The sequence below is a fragment of the Caretta caretta genome, chromosome 8 (assembly GCF_965140235.1).
Source record: "Caretta caretta isolate rCarCar2 chromosome 8, rCarCar1.hap1, whole genome shotgun sequence".
Taxonomy (NCBI): domain Eukaryota; kingdom Metazoa; phylum Chordata; order Testudines; family Cheloniidae; genus Caretta; species Caretta caretta.
In genome coordinates this window covers 67,302,591-67,324,044 of record NC_134213.1, presented here as the reverse complement: position 1 = coordinate 67,324,044, position 21,454 = coordinate 67,302,591, and the positions used below count along the sequence as shown (strand labels likewise).

The following is a 21,454-nucleotide window of genomic DNA, read 5'->3' as shown; positions in this document are numbered from 1 at the left end:
TATGTATTGAGATTTAGTTCTTGTCTGTGAATTTCATTGTTTTTAGAACCATCAAGCTGCCATGTAGATTTTGGCATGTGAATACTCATATCTGTCTGGTTTCAGAGTAGCAGCCGTGTTAGTCTGTATCCGCAAAAAGAAAAGGAGTACTTGTGGCGTGGCACCTTAGAGACTAAAATTTATTTGAGCATAAGCTTTCATGAGCTACAGCTGATGAAGTGATCTGTAGCTCACAAAAGCTTATGCTCAAATAAATTTGTTAGTCTCTAAGGTGCCACAAGTACTCCTTTTCTTTTCACATCTGTCTGCTCTTCCTGGAATCTTTTGAACACATACTTGGTAGAATTCCAGCACACTTGGAACGTGATACTTCAGCTGGTTCACGATGTTCTGCTGAATCAGTGTCAGGATTTCCTTAACAGTGACAGAGTAGATAAAATGGCCATCTAGTACAAGACTCTTGCTTACACATTCAGTATTTTCAGAGCACTTTGCTGTGTACTTTGTGCAAGTGAGCCTTTTGAGTGTGATGGAGGATGTAGCCATGCTGGAAGTTGCACTATATGCTTTTTAATAAAACCTAGCTCGTATGTAGCATTTTGAATGATCAAATACTCGTTTACACCACTTTTGCTTAGTGAATCTAATGCCCTTTTGCTCTCTGATGTTATTCACAAATCTTGTATAATAGCATGTTATCAAATAAGTTCAAACTTATTAACTTTACAGATATGATTTAAACAAGGTAAGAAAACTAAGCTAAGCTTGAAGCAAGGAGTACATCTGTGATCAGCACTCTATTCCTTATACTTCCTAAGACCAGAGTAAAGATAGCTCCAGTCAACAGGACTCCTATTGACTTCAGCAGGCCTTTAGATGCCCATTTCCATCACAGAGCTATTCTTTATCAAAGGAGTCCTGTAGTAGGTTGAAATCACCTTTGAGAAGCTATAACAGCTGCAATTGCCGAGACACAAGACACACCAAAGACCGGGAATGCTAGAGGACTATGTAATTCTGGCAGAATTGAAGGCACAAGTATCAAAATTATTTGTTGATTCTGGCACACAGGTATAGAGAGGAAGAACCCAACAGTCCTGGGTTGGCGAAAAATGAGATGGAATTTTTAATGAAAACACTGCCTGGCATCAGTGTGTGTGGGGGTGGAGGTTTTCATGCTACAACAGCAAGCTAAACACAGCACTGAAATCTACTAGAAGAATAGGCAGTTGTGACTAGAAGTGGATGAATCTCGTGGAGTTTGAGGCTTGGCAACTGTCTAAACTTATTTTTTTTCTGATTTTGTTGAACTAGTTCAAGAACCTTCTTTTTTTCCTGCAATTTAAAACCCTCCCCCCCCCCCCCCCCCCAAGGCAGACTCAGTTTAAAAAAAACGATAAAGGGAAATCAGTGCTATGTATTCGGAAAAGAAGAACGCTTTCCTACTCCCCTCACCTTGATCCCAGTATTAAAGCTTGGGTCTTTGTTTTTCACTCTGTTCACTCTCCGCTTCATCCTCACCTAACTTTTTCCTTAGGAACTTTAATCTCCATTCCCATCACCACTCACACGCTCTCTCTCTCGCTCTCTCTTTTACACACACACACACACAGAGTCGTTGCAAAGCAGAACATAAATTCAATAACATTACGGTTCAAGTCGAATTTCCAATCCCATTATGTCATAGTGGGTTCAAACTGGAAAAAAACAGTTCACTTGCTCCTACCTGTGTTAGTTTTACTGTTATACCTAACAGTTTGTAACAACTGTTCACCATAGTTAAAAAGCACCAAATAGTTTTTAAAAGTACTGTAGTTACAGCCTGGCATACTAAAGGATTGGATGCAGCCTGTCCCTGATAGCACTTCTGCTACTGGAGTTTATAGCTAGACAGGGAAGAAAACATGGAGGAAGTATCCAGCTACAGCTAGCACCTACCATCTGTGACTGCCACTGTCTAAACAAAGGAAAAGATTTGAAAACATACAAGAGGGAAAAGATCAAAACTATAAAACCATTTTTTCCATGGGAGGACAAAAAGGCAATACTAGACATACAAGTCATATCCCATCGCTTATTTTAAAAAATAAGATCTTAATAAAATAACTGCACAACTCTGGAATATTTCAAATGATAATCGCCAGGTCTCCTTTTTGTTTCTCCTCTTTTTATCCCTTTCTTTTCTTTAAAATCAGTTATTCATTTGCATCTGACATGTTCTTCCTAATTTGTTTGCTTAAATGGGTAACATGGAAACCTATAGTATAAAACTGACTACATATTTTCTATTACAATAAGTTTAAAAATTCAACAATTATGAAAATATAATTGCAGTACAAGCTACAAAAACTCAACACATCTGTGATTGTATGTGGTTTCAGAGGTGGTTCCTTAAATAAAAGGAGTTCATGAAAATCAAGACACGTTGGGTTTGTGGAGTTGCCCTCACTTACACGTCTGAATTTGGCCCCTTAAAAGCATTAAGCATTGGTCAGCATTGCACTACAGTTTCTTCAATCTCAAATATCTACTTTAAGATTTTAGTGCATTAGAATACCCTGGAAGTTGTGGAAATATATACACATCCACCTAATCCTCATTTGGCCAGCAGTCTGGAAAATGCCTGTGGTCCAAAAGATCCTCTTTAAACTAGAAATCTTCTTGACACTAGAGTGATCACACCACACTACCAGCCTTCTCTCTGTGCACAAAACTCCTATTAACTATGTACATGTGCAGGGAGAAGGATTCAGAAAATGGTTCTTATAATGAAGAGAACATAATGGCATTTTTTTAGTTGATGACTAACAGGAAAATCCAGTGGTGCTGATCTTGTCGCCCTTTACACGTGCCTAACTCCTACTGAATTCACAAAGGGTTTTGTGGGAGTAAAGACTGTAGGGTTGGGAATGTATACAAACATTTTTTTTTCCATATAGAGAAATAATTAAAGAAAATTTGTTTGACCACAGAAAAATCAAAAGAATCAGAGGAAACCTTCCTTCTCATCACCACTGCTTCTAGTAAATAGAGACATTTCCAAACCAATACATCTTATTTTGTAGTCTTGTTAGCTCAACTCTCACACTATGTTATACTGTCCTACACATTTTACAACCCTGAGACTACACTATACGTGATATTTTTCCAGTGTTCCACTCCTTTTTAATGGTTTCAAATTCACTATCTGCTCTAGAAAGTTGACTATGTCCCCAAGCATTTAAAGAGCCTAGTTAAACACAAGTCAATTTATCTACCGCTAGAGAGAGCACACAGCAACCTCCAGTCATGTGTGACAAGCTTTCATTCCTGCATGCAGTGAAAACAGATGAACTGCAAACAGAGTAATGGTGAAGCTGAAAAGATGCCTGTCACACACAGCCACTGCAAGTATTGCACTGTCTTCGCTGTTCGGTTTAGTGGCACCACTTTTGCTCAAACAGCTGTTATTATTCACTGGAGGCAAGTCTCATTAAATAACCCCTTGTGCCTTTGTCACTAGTCTCACCAAGACTATGGAAGCATGTTTGCATGCATGCACAGCAGGAATTGCTGACTTTTCAGACATTGTTAGGCCCCTGACACTGAGCAGCACAGACAATGAAATTGTCAAATATTGTAAAGACAGGAATTGTCCCTTCTTTCCTATATGTTGTACAGCACCTAGCACATGTTGTTCACTACAATGTATACATAAAAGAAATAATGTACTATTAAGGCTAATTTTGTGTCGGGAGAAGAAAAATGCAATAGTTAAAATCTTTCATGAAAGAGATAGTATCTCTGCAAATACCAACTTACATTATTCTACTTCAGTTTTACACAAGATAAAAGTTTATTTTGGAACACAACTTTACAAACCACAAACCCAAAAAGCCATGTGTCAAATAGCCATCGATACATTGTGGGCTACATTTCTGAGACAGGCCTCAATCCAGCATGTTATTTCACAGGTACAATTTTGCACCAGTAACTAACTGAATCTGCAAATATTTTCCTTCAAGACTAGTGGCTGTCTTAAAAATCAGGCCCTTTATGGTCATATTAGAGTAACTATGTAAACCAGGATCTCTCTCAACAACTAACTAGAAACCAATAGTAAGTAATGCTACTCTATCATAAAGCACTATTTAGCCTATTTAAAAAAGTAGCAAAGGCTTGACACAAACGTCTAGATAAGGACCCTAACATTATAGCAAGCAACTGGATACCTGGTAGAGCAGTAGCTGTTAAAAGACTTTTTGTTTTAATTCCTCTGCTGTTCACAGAACCAAGAAAAAAATCTTTGGCATTTTTGAATAGGCAATATAACAAGTTTAAAAACAAAAGACTAGAAGTACAATGCTATATCTTAACTATGCCTAGCATGGCAAAAAAAAAAAAACGTACAGTAGCATAAAAGGACAGGTAGAATTTCTTGGTTTGCCAGTCTCTTTATATTGCACAAATGATCAAACAAAAGTATTTAGATATGCTCAGTGAGTCACTTCAATCACCAGTACCAGAAAGCAACACCATAGGCTTGATTCTTATTTACACTAAGGCAGCATAAAGGGGCCTTAGTGTAAATAAGAATCAGGCCTCATGTCTATTATAAAGTACAATGTATAAAAAGTAACGGAAACATTGTATCTTCAGATGTTAAAAAGGGGAAGTTATGTCTGTGATATTTGTTCTGATTTGGAATATTTTTAATGTGGCATGGTCTTTAGATAATTATAGGCTCTTCTGTTAAACTAGGGGAGTGATCCACTGACTCAGAAGTAGAAATCTGTGCTGAATACATGCTGGCAACTGCAGAGAGCAGACAAGTATGTAGGAGGTTACAAACAATACACTAGAGAAAGCCAGCTTTTGCGCACAGAAAAACTAATCACAGGTTTACATACATAGCTCTTTATAATTCAGAGTAGCCCACAGTAACTAATCATCATTGTGTCTCAGTCTCACAGCAGTAAAAATGGTACTTTGGAGCTTGGCACTTATTATACAAACAAGGAGGGTGAGGGGGTTAAATCTTAAAACTGTTTGAAAGAAAAAGATTCCAAAGTTGTCAAGCAGTTCCAGTCTGGAAGGGCCCATGGCTTGTGGCACCCCCACCACTATTTTAACTATGGGTATATCAACACTTGGAGCACCTCCCTCCATTCTGCTCAATCAGCCTAACTCCTTCGTAACCCCATATCCCTCACATTCTTCTTACCCATTACCTTCCCTCATCTATCCTCTTCCTTCTTAAGTCAAGCTTTCCTTTTCACAATTCCCAACCCTTTTTTCCCCCCTCTCTCATGCCCCTTCTTTTACTTCATTGACCCTCTATTCTCTGTCTCCCATTCACCCTCCCTTTCTCTCTTCCCCACCCTCCTCCTATACTAAATACATATCCCTTTGGTCATATCTGCTTTGCCTGTGCACAGAAGTCCTTCCAATCCCAAATAGCAAGGTAAATGTGCTATTATCTAGAAAGCAAACAAGAAGACTTCTTGTAAGGTTTGCTTTAGGGTGAAAAATGTAGAGAAAACATAAGAAATCCAGAGGTACATGAAAAGCCAACACAGTGGAACTATGTTATGTAGATCACTATTTGCAGTGATCATTTGGCTACATGAATCAAACCATACTTGCCAAAAGCCAGGTCCCATATATGGTGATAAATTGCTCCTCGTTTATACTGAACAATGAGCATTCGGTTGTAAGGACCAGACCGAAAAGTGTTTATTTGGTTTTTAAAAGGCAGAACACAAATTGCACCTTTGTGAGTGGCACTGGTAGAGAATGTAATAGCTTGTGGGAGTGCTAATTATAACCTAACTGACCTGTCTTGGCATTAAATTGCCTATTACAACATTGGCAATGACCTGCATTTAGCGTTCATACAGATGTGATCATCAAAAGAGGGATTTGCTCAAACAATTTCACCATACACAATCTTAATGTCTGTATTTCTTATTAAAATGAACCTGCTATTCATGGACACAGTTGGCAATTACATCCTTTCCCCAGACTTCAGAGATTGTCTGTCTTGCCATGCAATTGGGATATCCATTATGACACACTAACTGTACGTAAGAGATTTTTTCCCACAGACTGTAGTCATAGACACCAGGATATTTGCCTGCCACAGCATGTTCCTGCTGTCTGATAGTCTGGTTTTAAAATATTGGAGAAAAGAGATAGAGTGTCTGTATTAAACCTACATCCATTTCTCCAAGCCTAGACAATGAAAAAAATTATAGGTGCAAAGATGGTGATGCTGCGGGTTAGGGACATCCCACTTCCACTGTCACTTCATCTGACTACTGTTACCACCTGTTGTTCATACAAAACCCTCACTTTTCTCTCCTTCCCCATGCTTAGCCACTCTTATCATCCTTTCCTTCTTCCCATTACTCTAAGTGCCAAGCCTTACAATTTGACGGCCCACAGGCAACACAGCAGCTTCAAGCAACGACAAGGGGGGGGGCACAGAATTCAAGTCTTGAGTTGCCTACCACTCCTCTCCCTTCGCCATAAGAGGGTGGGGATGAAGGGCTGAGAGTTACTGTTTCCCCCCTCCTAAGTCCCACTGCTGGAGAGGAAAATAGGGTTACTCCAAGGGAGTGAGAGCGTGCATGGTATAGGAGGCTCCCCGCAAAAGATATGGCGCGCCAAGTGACTGCTTGATTTACTTGACCTTACAGTCAGCCCAGACTCCTCTTCTCATCACCCACCACCGCTACTCCCTGCTCCTCCAGCCGTGCACATTTTTCCTTATGACACCGATCCACTGTATGGTCCTTCTCAGCCCCATAACATTGTTCCTTTTGTGCCTGTAACTTGCTCCCAACAGAACAGCCCTTGTGAGCAAGCCCAACCAAGAGAGGAATCAAGAGGTAAATCCGTCAGTAGAACATTAGGTGTTTGACCTCTTTGGCCTCTCCTACACTTTTCCCCTAAAGTCTTCCTCCAGCGCTAGCACTAGTGCATCACCAGTCGCGCCGATGATGGGACGTGCTAGTGTACATTGGCCACTGCAATTCTAGCCACTGGGTTGTCTGCCCTGAGTAGATCTAAAGGACACAATGGTCAAAACACCCAGGCAGGTGGCCTCTGTCAGCTATGACTTAAAGAAAAGAAAAATGCAACACAAGTGTGAAAAGAACAAAACTAGACCAAACCTCTCTTTTGCATCAAGGTAGTTGCTATATAAAACCAATGGCAAGCATTACCCAATAACCACTTTATCCAGCTAGAAAAGAAGATATGAGTAAACAGGAAATTTTAAATTACCTTTCCAAAATCTCGCACATCAAACAAATCAAATGCTTCAAAAAGTTCACTTTTCTTCATCCCAAATATCTCACAACATGCTGAAAGGAATGTTCTTATATTCTTCAAGCAGAGAAACTAGAGAAAAAAAACAAATATTGTTAGTGTACAGGCGTGTAATTACCAAATGCTTTGTGGTATATTTTGGAAGCTCATGATTATTTTTGCCATTATATATGTTTAGCAAAACCCACTGCAATATTACCATTTCTAAGGGTTAGCTAGCACCTCTATTAAACCATAATTTTCAGATGGTTTGTAATTCAGCCATTAAAATTCTCTTTAGACTGAAATAGTGTTATCCAAGGCCTAAAGAGAGGAATTTTGTTCAGCATAATTTGTTTAAGCTAATTTTATGTTGGCAAACAGAAAAGCGAAGAAGTTACCAGGTTTAAGTTAACTTTAAAATGGCTTCAGTTTTAAAAATTAAAATTTGTAAGCTATTAGTGTATAAGAGTGGACCAAACTCTTTAGATGCTGAAAGAAAAATTACCACAGCACTGAACTTAGAAAAAGCAATCAATTTGCGATATACCAAGTATTTTCATTAAAAAGAATTAATTGGAAGTCTAGCTGCAGAGATTTACTGAAAATACATGCACTGCGTTTACAGATTCGAGACACCACAAACAATATTGTCAAAATGGACCATAATTACACACTGGGGGATTATACAATTATGATTTTATAGTAATTTTTGCACAATTAAGAACTAGTTCCCAATTTATCAAGTGGCAAATTAGCTTGATAGAACGATCCTGACTATTCGGATGGAATCGGAGATTCGATTTGCCTGAACACAGCTATGGCTACCAATGATTTGCACTTCTGAATCATACTCTGCTAAGGAATTGCACTTATGCCTGGGACTGGAGAAAGCTTTATCAAGTGAGCATTCTGCTTCCGACTCTACTACTCCCTATATACATCCTGGACTGTCTCCTCTTCAAGCCCTACTCCACATAGCCTCAACTCAGCTTCAGACTAGACTTCCAGGTGTGGGAGAGGACACTTCCTTTTAGCAACCCCAATAACCACTTCTCATTAATAACCCCCACTAATACACACACATGCACAAAACAGAAAATGAAAAGGCAATTGGGGGATTTTGTAGTCCAATGAACTATTATTGTCCACAGTTTAGCAACAAAACACAGCTGTCACCCCAGGAGTTCTGTTTTCAGGATGACAGGCCTCCTCTTTAAAATTATTCCTTGGATATTAATTTGGGAATAATTTTCCCCTTCCACACTCCCTCTGTAGAATACTCAGGGCATATGCACATTTAGCACAAATAGCAATTGATTTAGCCATGGGCTAGGACTCCTAACTGGAGAAGGGAGAGCAGTCACAAGCAATTAAAAAAAACCTACACTAGTGAGGGAGAAATAACCACTTGTGGGAAAAGCCTCAGTAGCTGCATAGCCCCACTTCTGTGTACAGCAGCACTGGACGTTGTTTTCTTCTAGATAAGGGACTGTAATTTGTTTTCACCATAGCCCAGACATGTTATCTTTTGAAACAGTAGTGAAAGTGACAACCATTGTCAATAATTTTGAAGCAACTTGAGAAAGACACATATCTAAAAATAAAATAGTGCAAGATGTACCGGTTCTTTTTATGAGACGATAAAACTCTACAAAGTCTATTTTTATTAAATCTTACAATGCAATACATAACAGTACAAAAAAATTGAATGTTTATGGGCAACAGTATTATTTCAATGAACACAGCAATCTGCTTGAAATTTTCTTTCAAATGTTCTTAGTCACACAACAAACCAGGATTAAAACCCAATTCTCTCAATGCCTGATCCATGAGAGTAAGGATTACAGGACTGAGCCCATGTTTTAAATTACTTTTGTTTATATATAACTAAAATGATACACTTATTTCTTCATAAAAAGAAATTGTGGCACTCATGCCAACATTCTCATATGCAGAAAAACAGCCAAATGGTTTATTGGCATGCATGCATTTCAGCATTTATTTGTGTAAATAAGGGAAGAAATAGTGAGGTGGAGACATAGTTTATTCATTTACTTTTATTCGTTTTACTGTGTGTTTACAGACTTGCCAGAGTTGGGCGAAATGACATTACCAGAGAAGCAAAAACATCCGCCATCTGCGGTGTGGCACTAAACATGCTCAGTAGTCCTTTTGAAGCTATACAGGAAACTTTCCTTGTGGGTAGAACACCTGGCATGACATACCATAGTCACCATCTGAAGGCTAAGACAACTGTACCTCAGTGAGAGTTTGGAGACAGCCGAACAGAACTCAGCAGCTGAACCAAAGAGGGATAAGATGTGTCCACTACAAGGTCCAGGTCTCCAATCTGTGGTAATCTATTTGGATCCAGATGGTGTACTCACTATCTCACTGAGAGCCAGCAAAAGAGACAGGAAATTAGCACTAGTTGCGAGAGTTTGAAAATGTTGGTGCTGAAGAGATGCAAAGGATTTGGGACAAGGGAGGAACTGCCTACCTGCTCTACCTGAAAGAAGCTCAAGAGACATACACACTCACGGTTTGAATTGCACACATTGCAAAGAAGACCAAGAACTCACCATGAATTAGAGGGAAGTGTATGTATACATGTGGGTACAAGGTATATGGTCCCTCAACATTTTGTAATAGCAACAAGTGTGGAAGTTTGGGTAAGAAATACCAAAGGGCTATCACATAACAATAGTTTATGAGAAACATTTATAGCCTGGGGACGGGAGCGGACAAAAACAGATTCTAACAAGTCTGTACTCATGTTGTAAAAGCACTCATTCAACATTAGCAATCTTAGGTATTAGAAGATATCTGGGATGGTCATGGAATGTCAGATAAAGACAATAGCTGACAAATTTCAATATAATGCACCATAAACTAAACCACAGCAGTCAAACCATAAACTAAAGGTTTCCGGTAGTTCTGTGTCAGATGTACAATTTATAGAATAAAGAACAGAATAAGAAGTTTTGAATCAGACACAAATGTGTGTCAGACTTACAGAAGAAGACAAGACATTTCATTGGATCTGCATTACAAACTTCTTCCCTGGTTTCAGGAACCTTATTTATGGTTTTCAAGCCAATACTGAAAAGAGGAGTGGAATACATGCCACTTTATCCTGCTCACTGAGGAGGCCAAGCTCATGTACTCCTGCCCCCACCATACCACTACAGTGTGTCTGGAGGAAAGTGGTGTGGTGGAGTCTGTAACTTCCAAGAATTGAGTCACAAAATAACCCAATAATTAATCGGGGGCGGGGAAGGGGTTGCTACTTTTTAAAAGTTACAGCCACCAGGTTTGTTCAACAGAGTTTATATTACAGAGCCCGCATTGCATTTAATGGTGTCCTCACAATGAAATATATACATCACACTTGTAATCACTGTCTGATGCTCTCCATGCTGGAAAGATCAGCGGGGAGGAGCACTTTGTACATTAATCAAAGACAAAATCTGCCAGTGTAAAGAAAAATTAAAACCTTGTGAAATAAATCACCTTTAAGGAACTGGAAGCTCAGCAGCAAATGACCTACCTGAAGGAACAGGAGTTGTAATGAGCCTAAAACTTCCCCCAGATTTGCAAAAAGGTTTGAGAACATTTTAGTAAAGAAGAAACAAGTTTCAGCCAAGACTGATGCCACCCACTTCCTCCCACATCCCTTGTCACAAGATCTTTCTGTAGATAGGGGTGGGGAGGAGGGGTCTATCTTGCCAGCCCATATGAAGATGAGCCAGATAGCCACCCTAGAAGAATCTAAGATGGAAGGAGGGAACCAGCCATCACACAACCTTGACACTGAGGGGGATGAAGTTTAAGAAAGGTCAATAAACTATGTCCTCTAACCCCTGTGGCAAATTGCCGGTACGATTATGATGGGTCCTGCACTTCCTCTTTGGGGGGGGGGTGAGGGGGGGGTGTTCAGGTCACAGTTTCCTGCCCCCGAACTAGGGTATTTACTGTCCCACTAGCAACCCAGAGAAGGGTAATGGAGAGGGAGAGACCCGGGCCCGCCCTCTACTCCAGGTCCCAGCCTAGGGGCTTGGTCTTCTAGCCAGCCACAGCACTCCTCCAAACTCTCCTCGACTTCAACTCCTTCAGACTGCTCTCTGCTCCAACTCCTTCCCCTGGCTGATTGAAGCAGGGGGTTTTTATCAGGTGACTAGCTTCAGGTGCTCTAATTGGCTTCAGGTGCTTTTAATTAATCTATAGAAACCTTTCTTCCCTCTACAGGGAATAAGGCTTCTCCTCATCCTGGGGCTTACATAACTCTCTTATATCACTCTCCTGCTGCCTTCTGGCCATGCTGTATCATACCCCCAAGGTCAGCAGGAAGCGTGTGGCCCAATGGTAGAGAAGAAGTCCTGGAGGAGGGGAAACAGAGTCTTGGCCTAAGTCCTCTTCTGGCCCCTCAAGAAATAAAAGGGTTTCTAGAGATCTTCTCCCCACCCAAGCTAGAGAAAATGGTGGAGGGTTTAAAAATTTTTCCTTGAAAACATGCAAAATTTAGCACTGTTTGCCATATTTTTCCCTGGGTGTTCCTGCTCATTCAAACCAGAAGCTCAAAAGCAAAAATACTGGTGTTACAATAAAACAAGACATCTTTAAAAATCAATTGAACAAGGGCAGCAGAGTCCCCCATGAAACAAAGCAGTCAATTTTTGTCTCAATAAATGTACTTGCAGTGGGAGAATATATTAGAACAAACAAGGAATGGAACAAAAAAGGGAAATTAGATATTTGAAAGCAAAACAAGGTTTTTATTTCACTGGGAATTTTGCATGAGTAAGGACTGCAAGACTTGGCCCTACCATAGGGTACAGAGCAAGGAACATGATGGTATAAACACTGAGACAACCCCTCTACATACACTAGTTGTGAAGTCACTGGTCTTCTGTCGTCCCACTTTCAAAGGCATTTCTATGAAAATACATCTAAGCTCGTTCATGGAGATAAAATATCTATTTTATCCATCAATACACTACATATATATCACATATACATCAGGACCCCTGCTACCATTCAATAAGGTTCCTCATCATGAAAATATTCCTACTAAACTAAAACAATTCCTACTAAAACTAAAAATAAAGGACGTCAGAATTATATTCCATGATAAAGAACCATCAGTTATGTCAAATCTGGAGATACCCTGTGATATCTGCATGTTATGCATTATATATAATAAGTCATAAAAGCAAATAAAACAGTATTAAACAATCATATCCACTTGGCTTTATATTTTGAAGGAAATTGTGTAAGATAAATGAGTACCAATATTAGTGGAAATTAAATAAAATTCCTAAGACTATTCTAAATGAATGATTAACAGGATAAAACGATTTTTTAAGTACATGAAAATTACAAGAACATGTAAGTAGATTGGTAAGGGGTAAGTAATGGGCCCTGAGTTTGCCATAATTCTTACCTCTATTATCTAACATTCACTAGATATTGTGTGGCAACACAACACTTCTATTATCTCTTTTGCATGAGCCTGCCTCCGGGACCACATCATTAGTTACACACAACATAATTTCTTTAAAATAACAGGCCCCCTGACAATATGATGAAATCACCCTGTTAGCTGAGAGCATACTTAGCAAGTTTGGTTTTAGACTTAACAGTTCAATAAATATCAATTCTATCGCTCAAATGGATTAAAAGGTTTATCATCTCTGAACAGTTAAACTAATCATAATAGCTTCCTGGATATAATTTGAAGGTTACTAAAACCAAAAAGATATGCATATTATTTTCACTTTTGTTTCAGTAAAAGTTATTTAAAATTATGTGGGAAAATCCTTTTCCAAAACAAATATATAAATAATTTTCAATGGACATTTTTCTCTATGAAAAATACATTATAAACAAAGATGGCCATCATCATGGTAGTTACAGCAAGGATCAATTGTTCGTATTTCTTGGGTTTCTCTTAACTGGGACTTGAAGTCTCTCACACACCTACAATCCAGAGGCTTCTGTAGATAACACTGGACCTTCCTTGCTGGTGCCTCCTCATCCTGGGTGTCGACCTCTGACTAAAAGAAAAGGAGTACTTGTGGCACCTTAGAGACTAACCAATTTATTTGAGCATAAGCTTTCGTGAGCTACACTTCACAGTTCACGAAAGCTTATGCTCAAATAAATTGGTTAGTCTCTAAGGTGCCACAAGTACTCCTTTTCTTTTTGCAAATACAGATTAACACGGCTGTTACTCTGAAACCTCTGACTAGTAGGTTTAGCCCTCTAGATATTAGGGGCCTTATGATGTTACTGTATTTCTTCCAAAAACACATTATACCTTGGTACACTATTGGGACACCTGTCACCTAACTCTCACAGAATTTCACTGACAGTGCAGCACCTACCACCCTTTGTATCTCTGAAAGTCTCCTCTACAATAAATGCAGAATTCCAGCCCAAAGCTGGGTTTCTCTTCTTTTACAATGTTACATAATTTTAAAACGCTTAATAAAAGTTAAGGAGTACTTGTGGCACCTTAGAGACTAACCAATTTATTTGAGCATAAGCTTTCGTGAGCTACAGCTCACTTCATCGGATGCATACTGTGGAAAGTGTAGAATCTCTTTTTATATATACACAAAGCATGAAAAAATACCTCCTCCCACCCCACTCTCCTGCTGGTAATAGCTTATCTAAAGTGATCACTCTCCTTACAATGTGTATGATAATCAAGTTGGGCCATTTCCAGCACAAATCCAGGTTTTCTCACACACACCCCCCACCACACACACAAACCCACTCTCCTGCTGGTAATAGCTTATCTAAAGTGACCACTCTCCTTACAATGCGTATGATAATCAAGGTGGGCCATTTCCAGCAGAAATCCAGGGTTTAACAAGAACGTCTGAGGAAGGGTGGTGGGAGGGGGTGAGGAAAACAAGGGGAAATAGGTTACCTTGCATAATGACTTAGCCACTCCCGGTCTCTATTCAAGCCTAAGTTAATTGTATCAAATTTGCAAATGAATTCCAATTCAACAGTTTCTCGCTGGAGTCTGGATTTGAAGTTTTTTTGTTGTAATATCACAACTTTCATGTCTGTAATCGCGTGACCAGAGAGATTGTAGTGTATTTGTAAAGGGTAACAACTTGTAACTGCCATGTACATTGGTCAAACTGGACAGTCTCTACGTAAAAGAATAAATGGACACAAATCAGATGTCAAGAATTATAACATTCATAAACCAGTCGGAGAACACTTCAGTGTTTGGACATCATGTTCCAGATCACTATACTAAGCTTCCTGGTCAATGTAGTGGTGAGTGGAATGAAGTTTTTACCATTAGACTGGAATGCTCTAGTGTGTTATTTTTAACGTTAGTAAAAAAAATACAGGTTTGTCTCCAACACTGCATTGCGTCATACCAAAGCTTAAATTTTTATAGAGTATTTCCCGGAGCTCCCCACACATGCTATAAAAACTCCAAGGGGGTTGAAATATTTACCAGAGCTTTGCTCTGGACAGCTCCAGCTGAATTTAAGCCCTGCCTCATACGGCAACTAAAATGGCCTAATTTTAAGAAGTTAAAGGTCAATTCCGCTTGCCTACTAGACAGTTGCTCAGTGGGGGAAGGGCAAAAGAGCATCATGAGGCACACAACCAGTACTCTCTAATCCTGGGGGGATACTCAGTGCCCTAAAAGGGTTAGGAGAAGACAGGACCATGGCTCTGCCATTGTCCCCACCCCACCCTATGTACCAGCTATATGGAGGATAGTAACCGGCGGAATGCCTCCCATTGTTCCCTCTGCAGCAGTGTGGCTTCACACCAGCCCTTGCAACGGACTGTGCCTACAAGGCATAATTGATCCCTAAGTATTACAGACCCTTCAGGCCTTTGTGTGGACTAGTATCTTGAAGCAGAAGGAAAGGTTATTCAACAAAACATTTTTAATTAACAAATTACCCACAATGAAATTCTATTCCAGTACATTACTTACTGTTCCATTGATAGCATTGCAGATACAAACGGTCTGCAAAAACTTGATAATATAAGCATCTCATTCAACTGCATTTACATTGTACTGACTCCGAAAGACCTAGCAATGGAGAGATCTCACACAATTCTTACAGTTCCAATGACATTTATCTTATCAAGTCTAAATTACTTGAGCTCAGTAGGATGTCAAAGCCAATCTCAGTCTAATATTAATAGAAGCTTTGTCAACTGAAGTATTCCATACAAGTTCTATTATCATACATATTGAATAAGTTCATGACCAAAAGGCAAGTATAATGGGAAAAAATTATATTTGTTTTTACATACAAGTTAATTGTGTTGAATTCTCAGTTGTTTTCAGTCTTAAAAGCTGTAGGTTTTAATATAATCATATCTGACATTTCTAGAGCACCTTTTCCTCTCTGGGGTTCCCAAATTCAGGGGCGCTGGAACAATCTTTACAGTGGGGGTGCTGAAAGCCATTGAACCAAACTGTAAACCCCATATATAATGGAAACCACTTCAAGTCAGGGGGTGTGGCAGCAACCGCAGCACCTATGCCCAAATTATGTACATACACCAGTACTGATATGCAGACAAACAAAGCACACTGTACAGTACTGTCAAGGAAGGAGATTGGACTACTGGCTAGGACACTGTGGTAAACCCCTACTGAAAAGTATCACCAGGGTGTTACAAGCCCCTGTCTACTCTGTGAGAAACTTGATTTTAAGAGGTCTTAAAAGCTATCTATTTGAAAGAAAAAAATCAGTTTGCACAATTACTTCACTAGGAAAGCAGGTGTAATTGTTAAGTGATGAGCAACACAGCATCAAAGAACTAAATGCTACAGACTGGAAGAGTGATCAGTATGGCTTATGATGTCTGTCTCCACAGGAAGAGTATGCCTTTTTCCACCTACAATGTTTGTTACCTGCCACAAAAAGAGCATTTCTTTAAGGCTTATTCAACATTGCATAAGCTGATGTCCAGTGATAAGGAAATGTAAAGAATTATTTTACAGTAAGTACAGAACAGAAACAGCTAATTGGGCACAAAAAGCGTAAGCAGGAATCTGTAACGGCCGGCATGGAGAAAGGATTTCTCTGTGCCACATCTCTGATAAAATGATAAGTGAAAATGTAAAAGAAAGAACAACTTCCCATTTCCTCCATTTATATAAGGTTAAATTATATTTCTCAGGAAATATCCTTTAATGCTGAAGATCAAAGTACTTTAGTAAGAGTCACGTTTATTGTTCATAGACAATATTCTGTATCTGAAATATTTTATATTGGAAGAAAAATTTTAAAGAGGAATGAGACACCAGCATAACCAATTTTAGGGGCCAAACTCTGCCTTAGATATTCATGTTCAATGCCTATTGAAGTCAATGGCAAGAGGAGACTAAATGTCCACAGAAATGACTGATGTGAGGAATTAGGTACATACACCAGAACTTTTAAGAGTTCATTTTCTAAATTTTGTTGTTGGAAAGTGGAATGCAAGTTTTTTCCTACTCTCTTTTTATTACGATGAGACAGTCAGACAGCTTTGCTTCTTGCTTATACTTCCTTACATTTGCTTCTGGTTCACTGAATATTCACTCAGCATTTAGAACAGATTCTGCCCTTAAATATTGATACACAGCTCTCAATGAAATCTGTGATTGTTTGAGGGCAATCTTAGCCCTCAATAGAGGATTAAAGAAGCAGATGCAAATGAGAGTAAATATAAGCAAGAAGCAATGCTTGTACTGTTAGATTACTGTGTCACCCTACTGAAAAAAGATAGGAAATTGACTATAATTTGTTCTCCTCCAGCATCAGAATTTAGAGCAGTCTAAAAAAAAAAAAACCTCACATAATATATATTCGCAAAAAGAAAAGGAGTACTTGTGGCACCTTAGAGGCTAACCAATTTATTTGAGCATGAGCTTTCGTGAGCTATCATGTCAAGGTTCCTCCCCCACTCTGAACTCTAGGGTACAGATGTGGGGACCTGCATGAAAAACCTCCTAAGCTTATCTTTACCAGCTTAGGTCAAAACTTCCCCAAGGTCCCCTTTGTCCTTGGATTGGCCGCTACCACCACCAAACTAATACTGGTTACTGGGGAAGAGCTGTTTGGAACCGTCTTTCCCCCCAAAATACTTCCCAAAACCTTGCACCCCACTTCCTGGACAAGGTATGGTAAAAAGCCTCACCAATTTGCCTAGGAGACTACAGACCCAGACCCTTAGATCTTAAGAACAATGAACAATCCTCCCAACACTTGCACCCCCCCTTTCCTGGGAAATGTTGGATAAAAAGCCTCACCAATTTGCATAGGTGACCACAGACCCAAACCCTTGGATCTGAGAACAATGAAAAAGCATTCAGTTTTCTTACAAGAAGACTTTTAATAAAAATAGAAGTAAATAGAAATAAAGAAATCCCCCCTGTAAAATCAGGATGGTAGATACCTTACAGGGTAATTAGATTCAAAACATAGAGAACCCCTCTAGGCAAAACCTTAAGTTACAAAAAAGATACACAGACAGAAATAGTTATTCTATTCAGCACAGTTCTTTTCTCAGCCATTTAAAGAAATCATAATCTAACACGTACCTAGCTAGATTACTTACTAAAAGTTCTAAGACTCCATTCCTGGTCTATCCCCGGCCAAGACAGAATGTAGACAAACACACAGACCCTTTGTTTCTCTCCCTCCTCCCAGCTTTTTAAAGTATCTTGTCTCCTCATTGGTCATTTTGGTCAGGTGCCAGCGAGGTTACCTTTAGCTGCTTAACCCTTTACAGGTGAGAGGAGCTTTCCCCTGGCCAGGAGGGATTTCAAAGGGGTTTACCCTTCCCTTTATATTTATGACACGCCCCCCAAATCTCAGCTAGGGTGAAACACTGGCTGGGATTTCTTCCTGGAGCTCTAGGAAAAACAGAGTTAATAAGACACATGCATCTCTAAATATACTACCAAGTACATAAAGACTAACAATATTTTCTACATCTCAAGGACGATTTTAACCAGTTGATTCTGGGAAACTTTCACGGGAGAGTGCATCAGCCACTTTGTTAGAAGCTCCTGAGATGTGTCGGATGTCGAAATCAAAATCTTGGAGAGCTAAACTCCACCGAAGAAGTTTTTTGTTAGTGTCTTTGACGGTGTGAAGCCACTTCAGTGCAGCATGGTCGGTTTGCAGGTGGAAACGCCGTCCCCAAACATATGGGCGTAGCTTTTCCAGAGCGTAGACAATGGCGTAACATTCTTTTTCAGTGACTGACCAGTTGCTTTCCCTCTCAGACAGTTTTTTGCTGAGAAACACTACAGGGTGGAATTCTTGATCAGGTACTTTCTGCATTAAAGCTGCTCCCACACCACGCTCGGACGCATCTGTGGTTACTAGGAACGGTTTGTCAAAGTCTGGGGCCCTTAGTACAGGGTCAGACATGAGTGTCGCTTTCAGCTTGTTAAAGGCCTTCTGACACTTTTTGGTCCACTGAACAGCATTTGGCTGTTTCTTTTTGGTTAGGTCTGTCAGTGGGGCGGCGATTTGGCTGTAGTGCGGTACAAATCGTCTGTAATAACCGGCCAAACCTAAGAAGGATTGAACCTGTTTCTTTGACTTTGGGACAGGCCACTTTTGGATGGCATCCACTTTGGCCTGTAGGGGGCTGATAGTTCCTTGACCCACCTGGTGTCCAAGGTAAGTCACTCTGTTTAGGCCTATTTGACACTTCTTAGCCTTAACAGTTAGTCCTGCCTCCCTTATGCGTTCAAGGACTTTTTGTAGATGTCCCAGGTGGTCTGCCCAGGAATCCGAAAATATGGCCACATCGTCAAGGTAGGCGACCGCATATTCTCCTAATCCCGCTAGGAGACCATCTACAAGTCTTTGGAAGGTGGTGGGTGCATTTTGCAGCCCGAAAGGGAGTACATTAAATTCATACAGCCCGAGATGTGTGATGAAGGCTGACCTTTCCTTGGCAGATTCATCTAGCGGTACCTGCCAGTACCCCTTGGTTAAGTCCAAGGTAGAGATGAACTGGGCCCGTCCGATGAAGTGAGCTGTAGCTCACGAAAGCTCATGCTCAAATAAACTGGTTAGTCTCTAAGGTGCCACAAGTACTCCTTTTCTTTTTGCGAATACAGACTAACACGGCTGTTACTCTGAAACCTGTCATAATATATATTACCTCCCTAATGTCATGCAGCTCACTGAGATGATTTTTATTTGTTTTCTCATATTACAATGTATTTCCCCATCATTTACTGCACTTTAAAAAGTATTTTGTCAGTTTCAAACTATCACATGAAGAAGTTAACAGATTCCAAATGTATCACAACATTAGAACTCAATCAGGTGATTCATAGTGACTAGTATCCAAAAGGGAGGATGTCAGAACCCATAAGGAGAGATTACTGCAGTACAAATAAAGAAATTACATTATTTAACTCTGTGCCCTCTAGATCCATGATTTTTTTTCTTTGAAGAAATGGGGCCTCATCAACTAAGGGAGAGTTCAGCATACCATCCCTTAATGACTTTCTAGATATCTACACTTACCCTTGCCTACAAGCTTTTTAGCTGTGGTTTAAAAAGTCTACAAGTGTACCCACACAACTGTGGGTTCTGATGTAAGAATCAGCATTTTAGATGAGAAAAATTGTAGACCAAAGACAAGAGATTCAAACAAACCGTACATGTGACAAAGTGATTGGATAAAAAAAACTGGCCGTTGTCAATGCGTCTTAGAAAGTCTGGTATTTTGTTTTTAAAAAAGTGATATCACATACATATGATGAGAACCACTACTCAGATAAGCAAGACCAGTGAAGTGGCAGTTGGAGGAGAAAGTGATTCTCCTAACTGCACCTTTTTATAATTCTTGGGAAAGTAGAATTAAGCCAAAAGAGGAGAGAGGCACACTAGAGAGGAACTGATCATGGATAAGACGTCTTTCTACTTTCTAAGTTCTCAACTCTTGCTGCAGAACTTGGCAAGCTGCTTGATCCTCCCTAAGTAGGAAAAGTCCATTTCTGGCGTGCTCCCAAAGAGATTAGGTAGAAAGACATCATTTTTACTCCCACTCTGCGGGACCAAGAAGGAACAAGGAAAGGAGCAGGTGTGCAATTGTATGTCTTAGGGAAGAGGAGGAACACAGAAATTGCCATACTGGATCAGGCCAGTGCCACATATATCTTGTCTGTATCCTGTCATCATGTCTGGCCAGTCTGTGCTGCTTCAGAGAAAGAAACCCTGTAACAGAATAACCTGATTTGAGGGAAAGTCTCCTCCTAAGAATCTGGTTTATTCCCTGAGGCTTGAAGGTTTCTATCTCTCCTCTTGCTTGTTTCTTTTAATATTTGTTATAACAAGTCCAACTCTGAAGATTGTTGCTATGTATATAAATGTCTAATCCTTTTTTTAATCCTGCTAAATCTAAATCTTAGACTAGGGCCTGTAAGCCTCACATTTCGTTCTGTGGCAACAAAGCTGTCACCTTTTTTACAAATATAATGAATATTCTGTGATGACCTGCACACAAAGAAAGTCCCAGTTTTTTAAGTGAAGCTGTTCCATGACAAGGTTAGGAAAGTTATAATGTGACTCTGTAAGGAAAAATAAAAGATATGTACAGGGGTGAAAGTAAGTTAGAGGACTTACCGGTACGCCGGAGTCCTGAGCGGGGGGGTGGCCTCAACTGGAAGAGGCATGGCCTTAACCAGAAGAGGAGGGGCCTTAAATCGCCGGGGCCTTTAAATCTTGATTTAAAGGGCCAGGGCTCCAGCTGTGGTAGTGGCAACTGGGAGCCCGGGGCCCTTTAAATCACCCCCGAGCTACCAGCTGCAGAGGCAGCTGGGAACCCTGGGGCTCGGGGGCAATTTAAAGGGCCCAGGGCTCCAGCTGCCGCTACAGTAGCAGAGCCCCAGGCCCTTTAAATCACTGAGGAGCCCTGGGGGCTCCCGGCTGCCGCCACTACCCCAGGGCTTTAAATTGCCATCTGGGAAAGCCGGTCCCGGTACGGTGCACTGGGGCGTACCAGGGCGTACCGGCTTACTTTCACCTCTGGGTATGTACCATCTACTCATACCTTATACAACAATCAGTGAATGCTTGGGTCTGTCTATCATGAGTTAACATTTTCCACCCACACCCTCACCCCTGCCAAAAAGGAAGAA

At 40.2% G+C, this 21,454-nt stretch overlaps 1 protein-coding gene across 3 annotated transcripts in view; it reads right to left on the bottom strand.

Annotated features, from left to right (window-relative positions):
- Positions 1-21,454, bottom strand: part of VAV3 (vav guanine nucleotide exchange factor 3) — a 264,162-nt gene that overhangs the window by 201,408 nt on the left and 41,300 nt on the right. For all 3 annotated transcript variants that reach the window (XM_048861085.2, XM_048861086.2, XM_048861087.2), the window contains exon 2: positions 7,270-7,386. In XM_048861085.2, the coding sequence (XP_048717042.2) occupies positions 7,270-7,386 (117 nt within the window). The remainder of the gene's footprint in view (positions 1-7,269; positions 7,387-21,454) is intronic.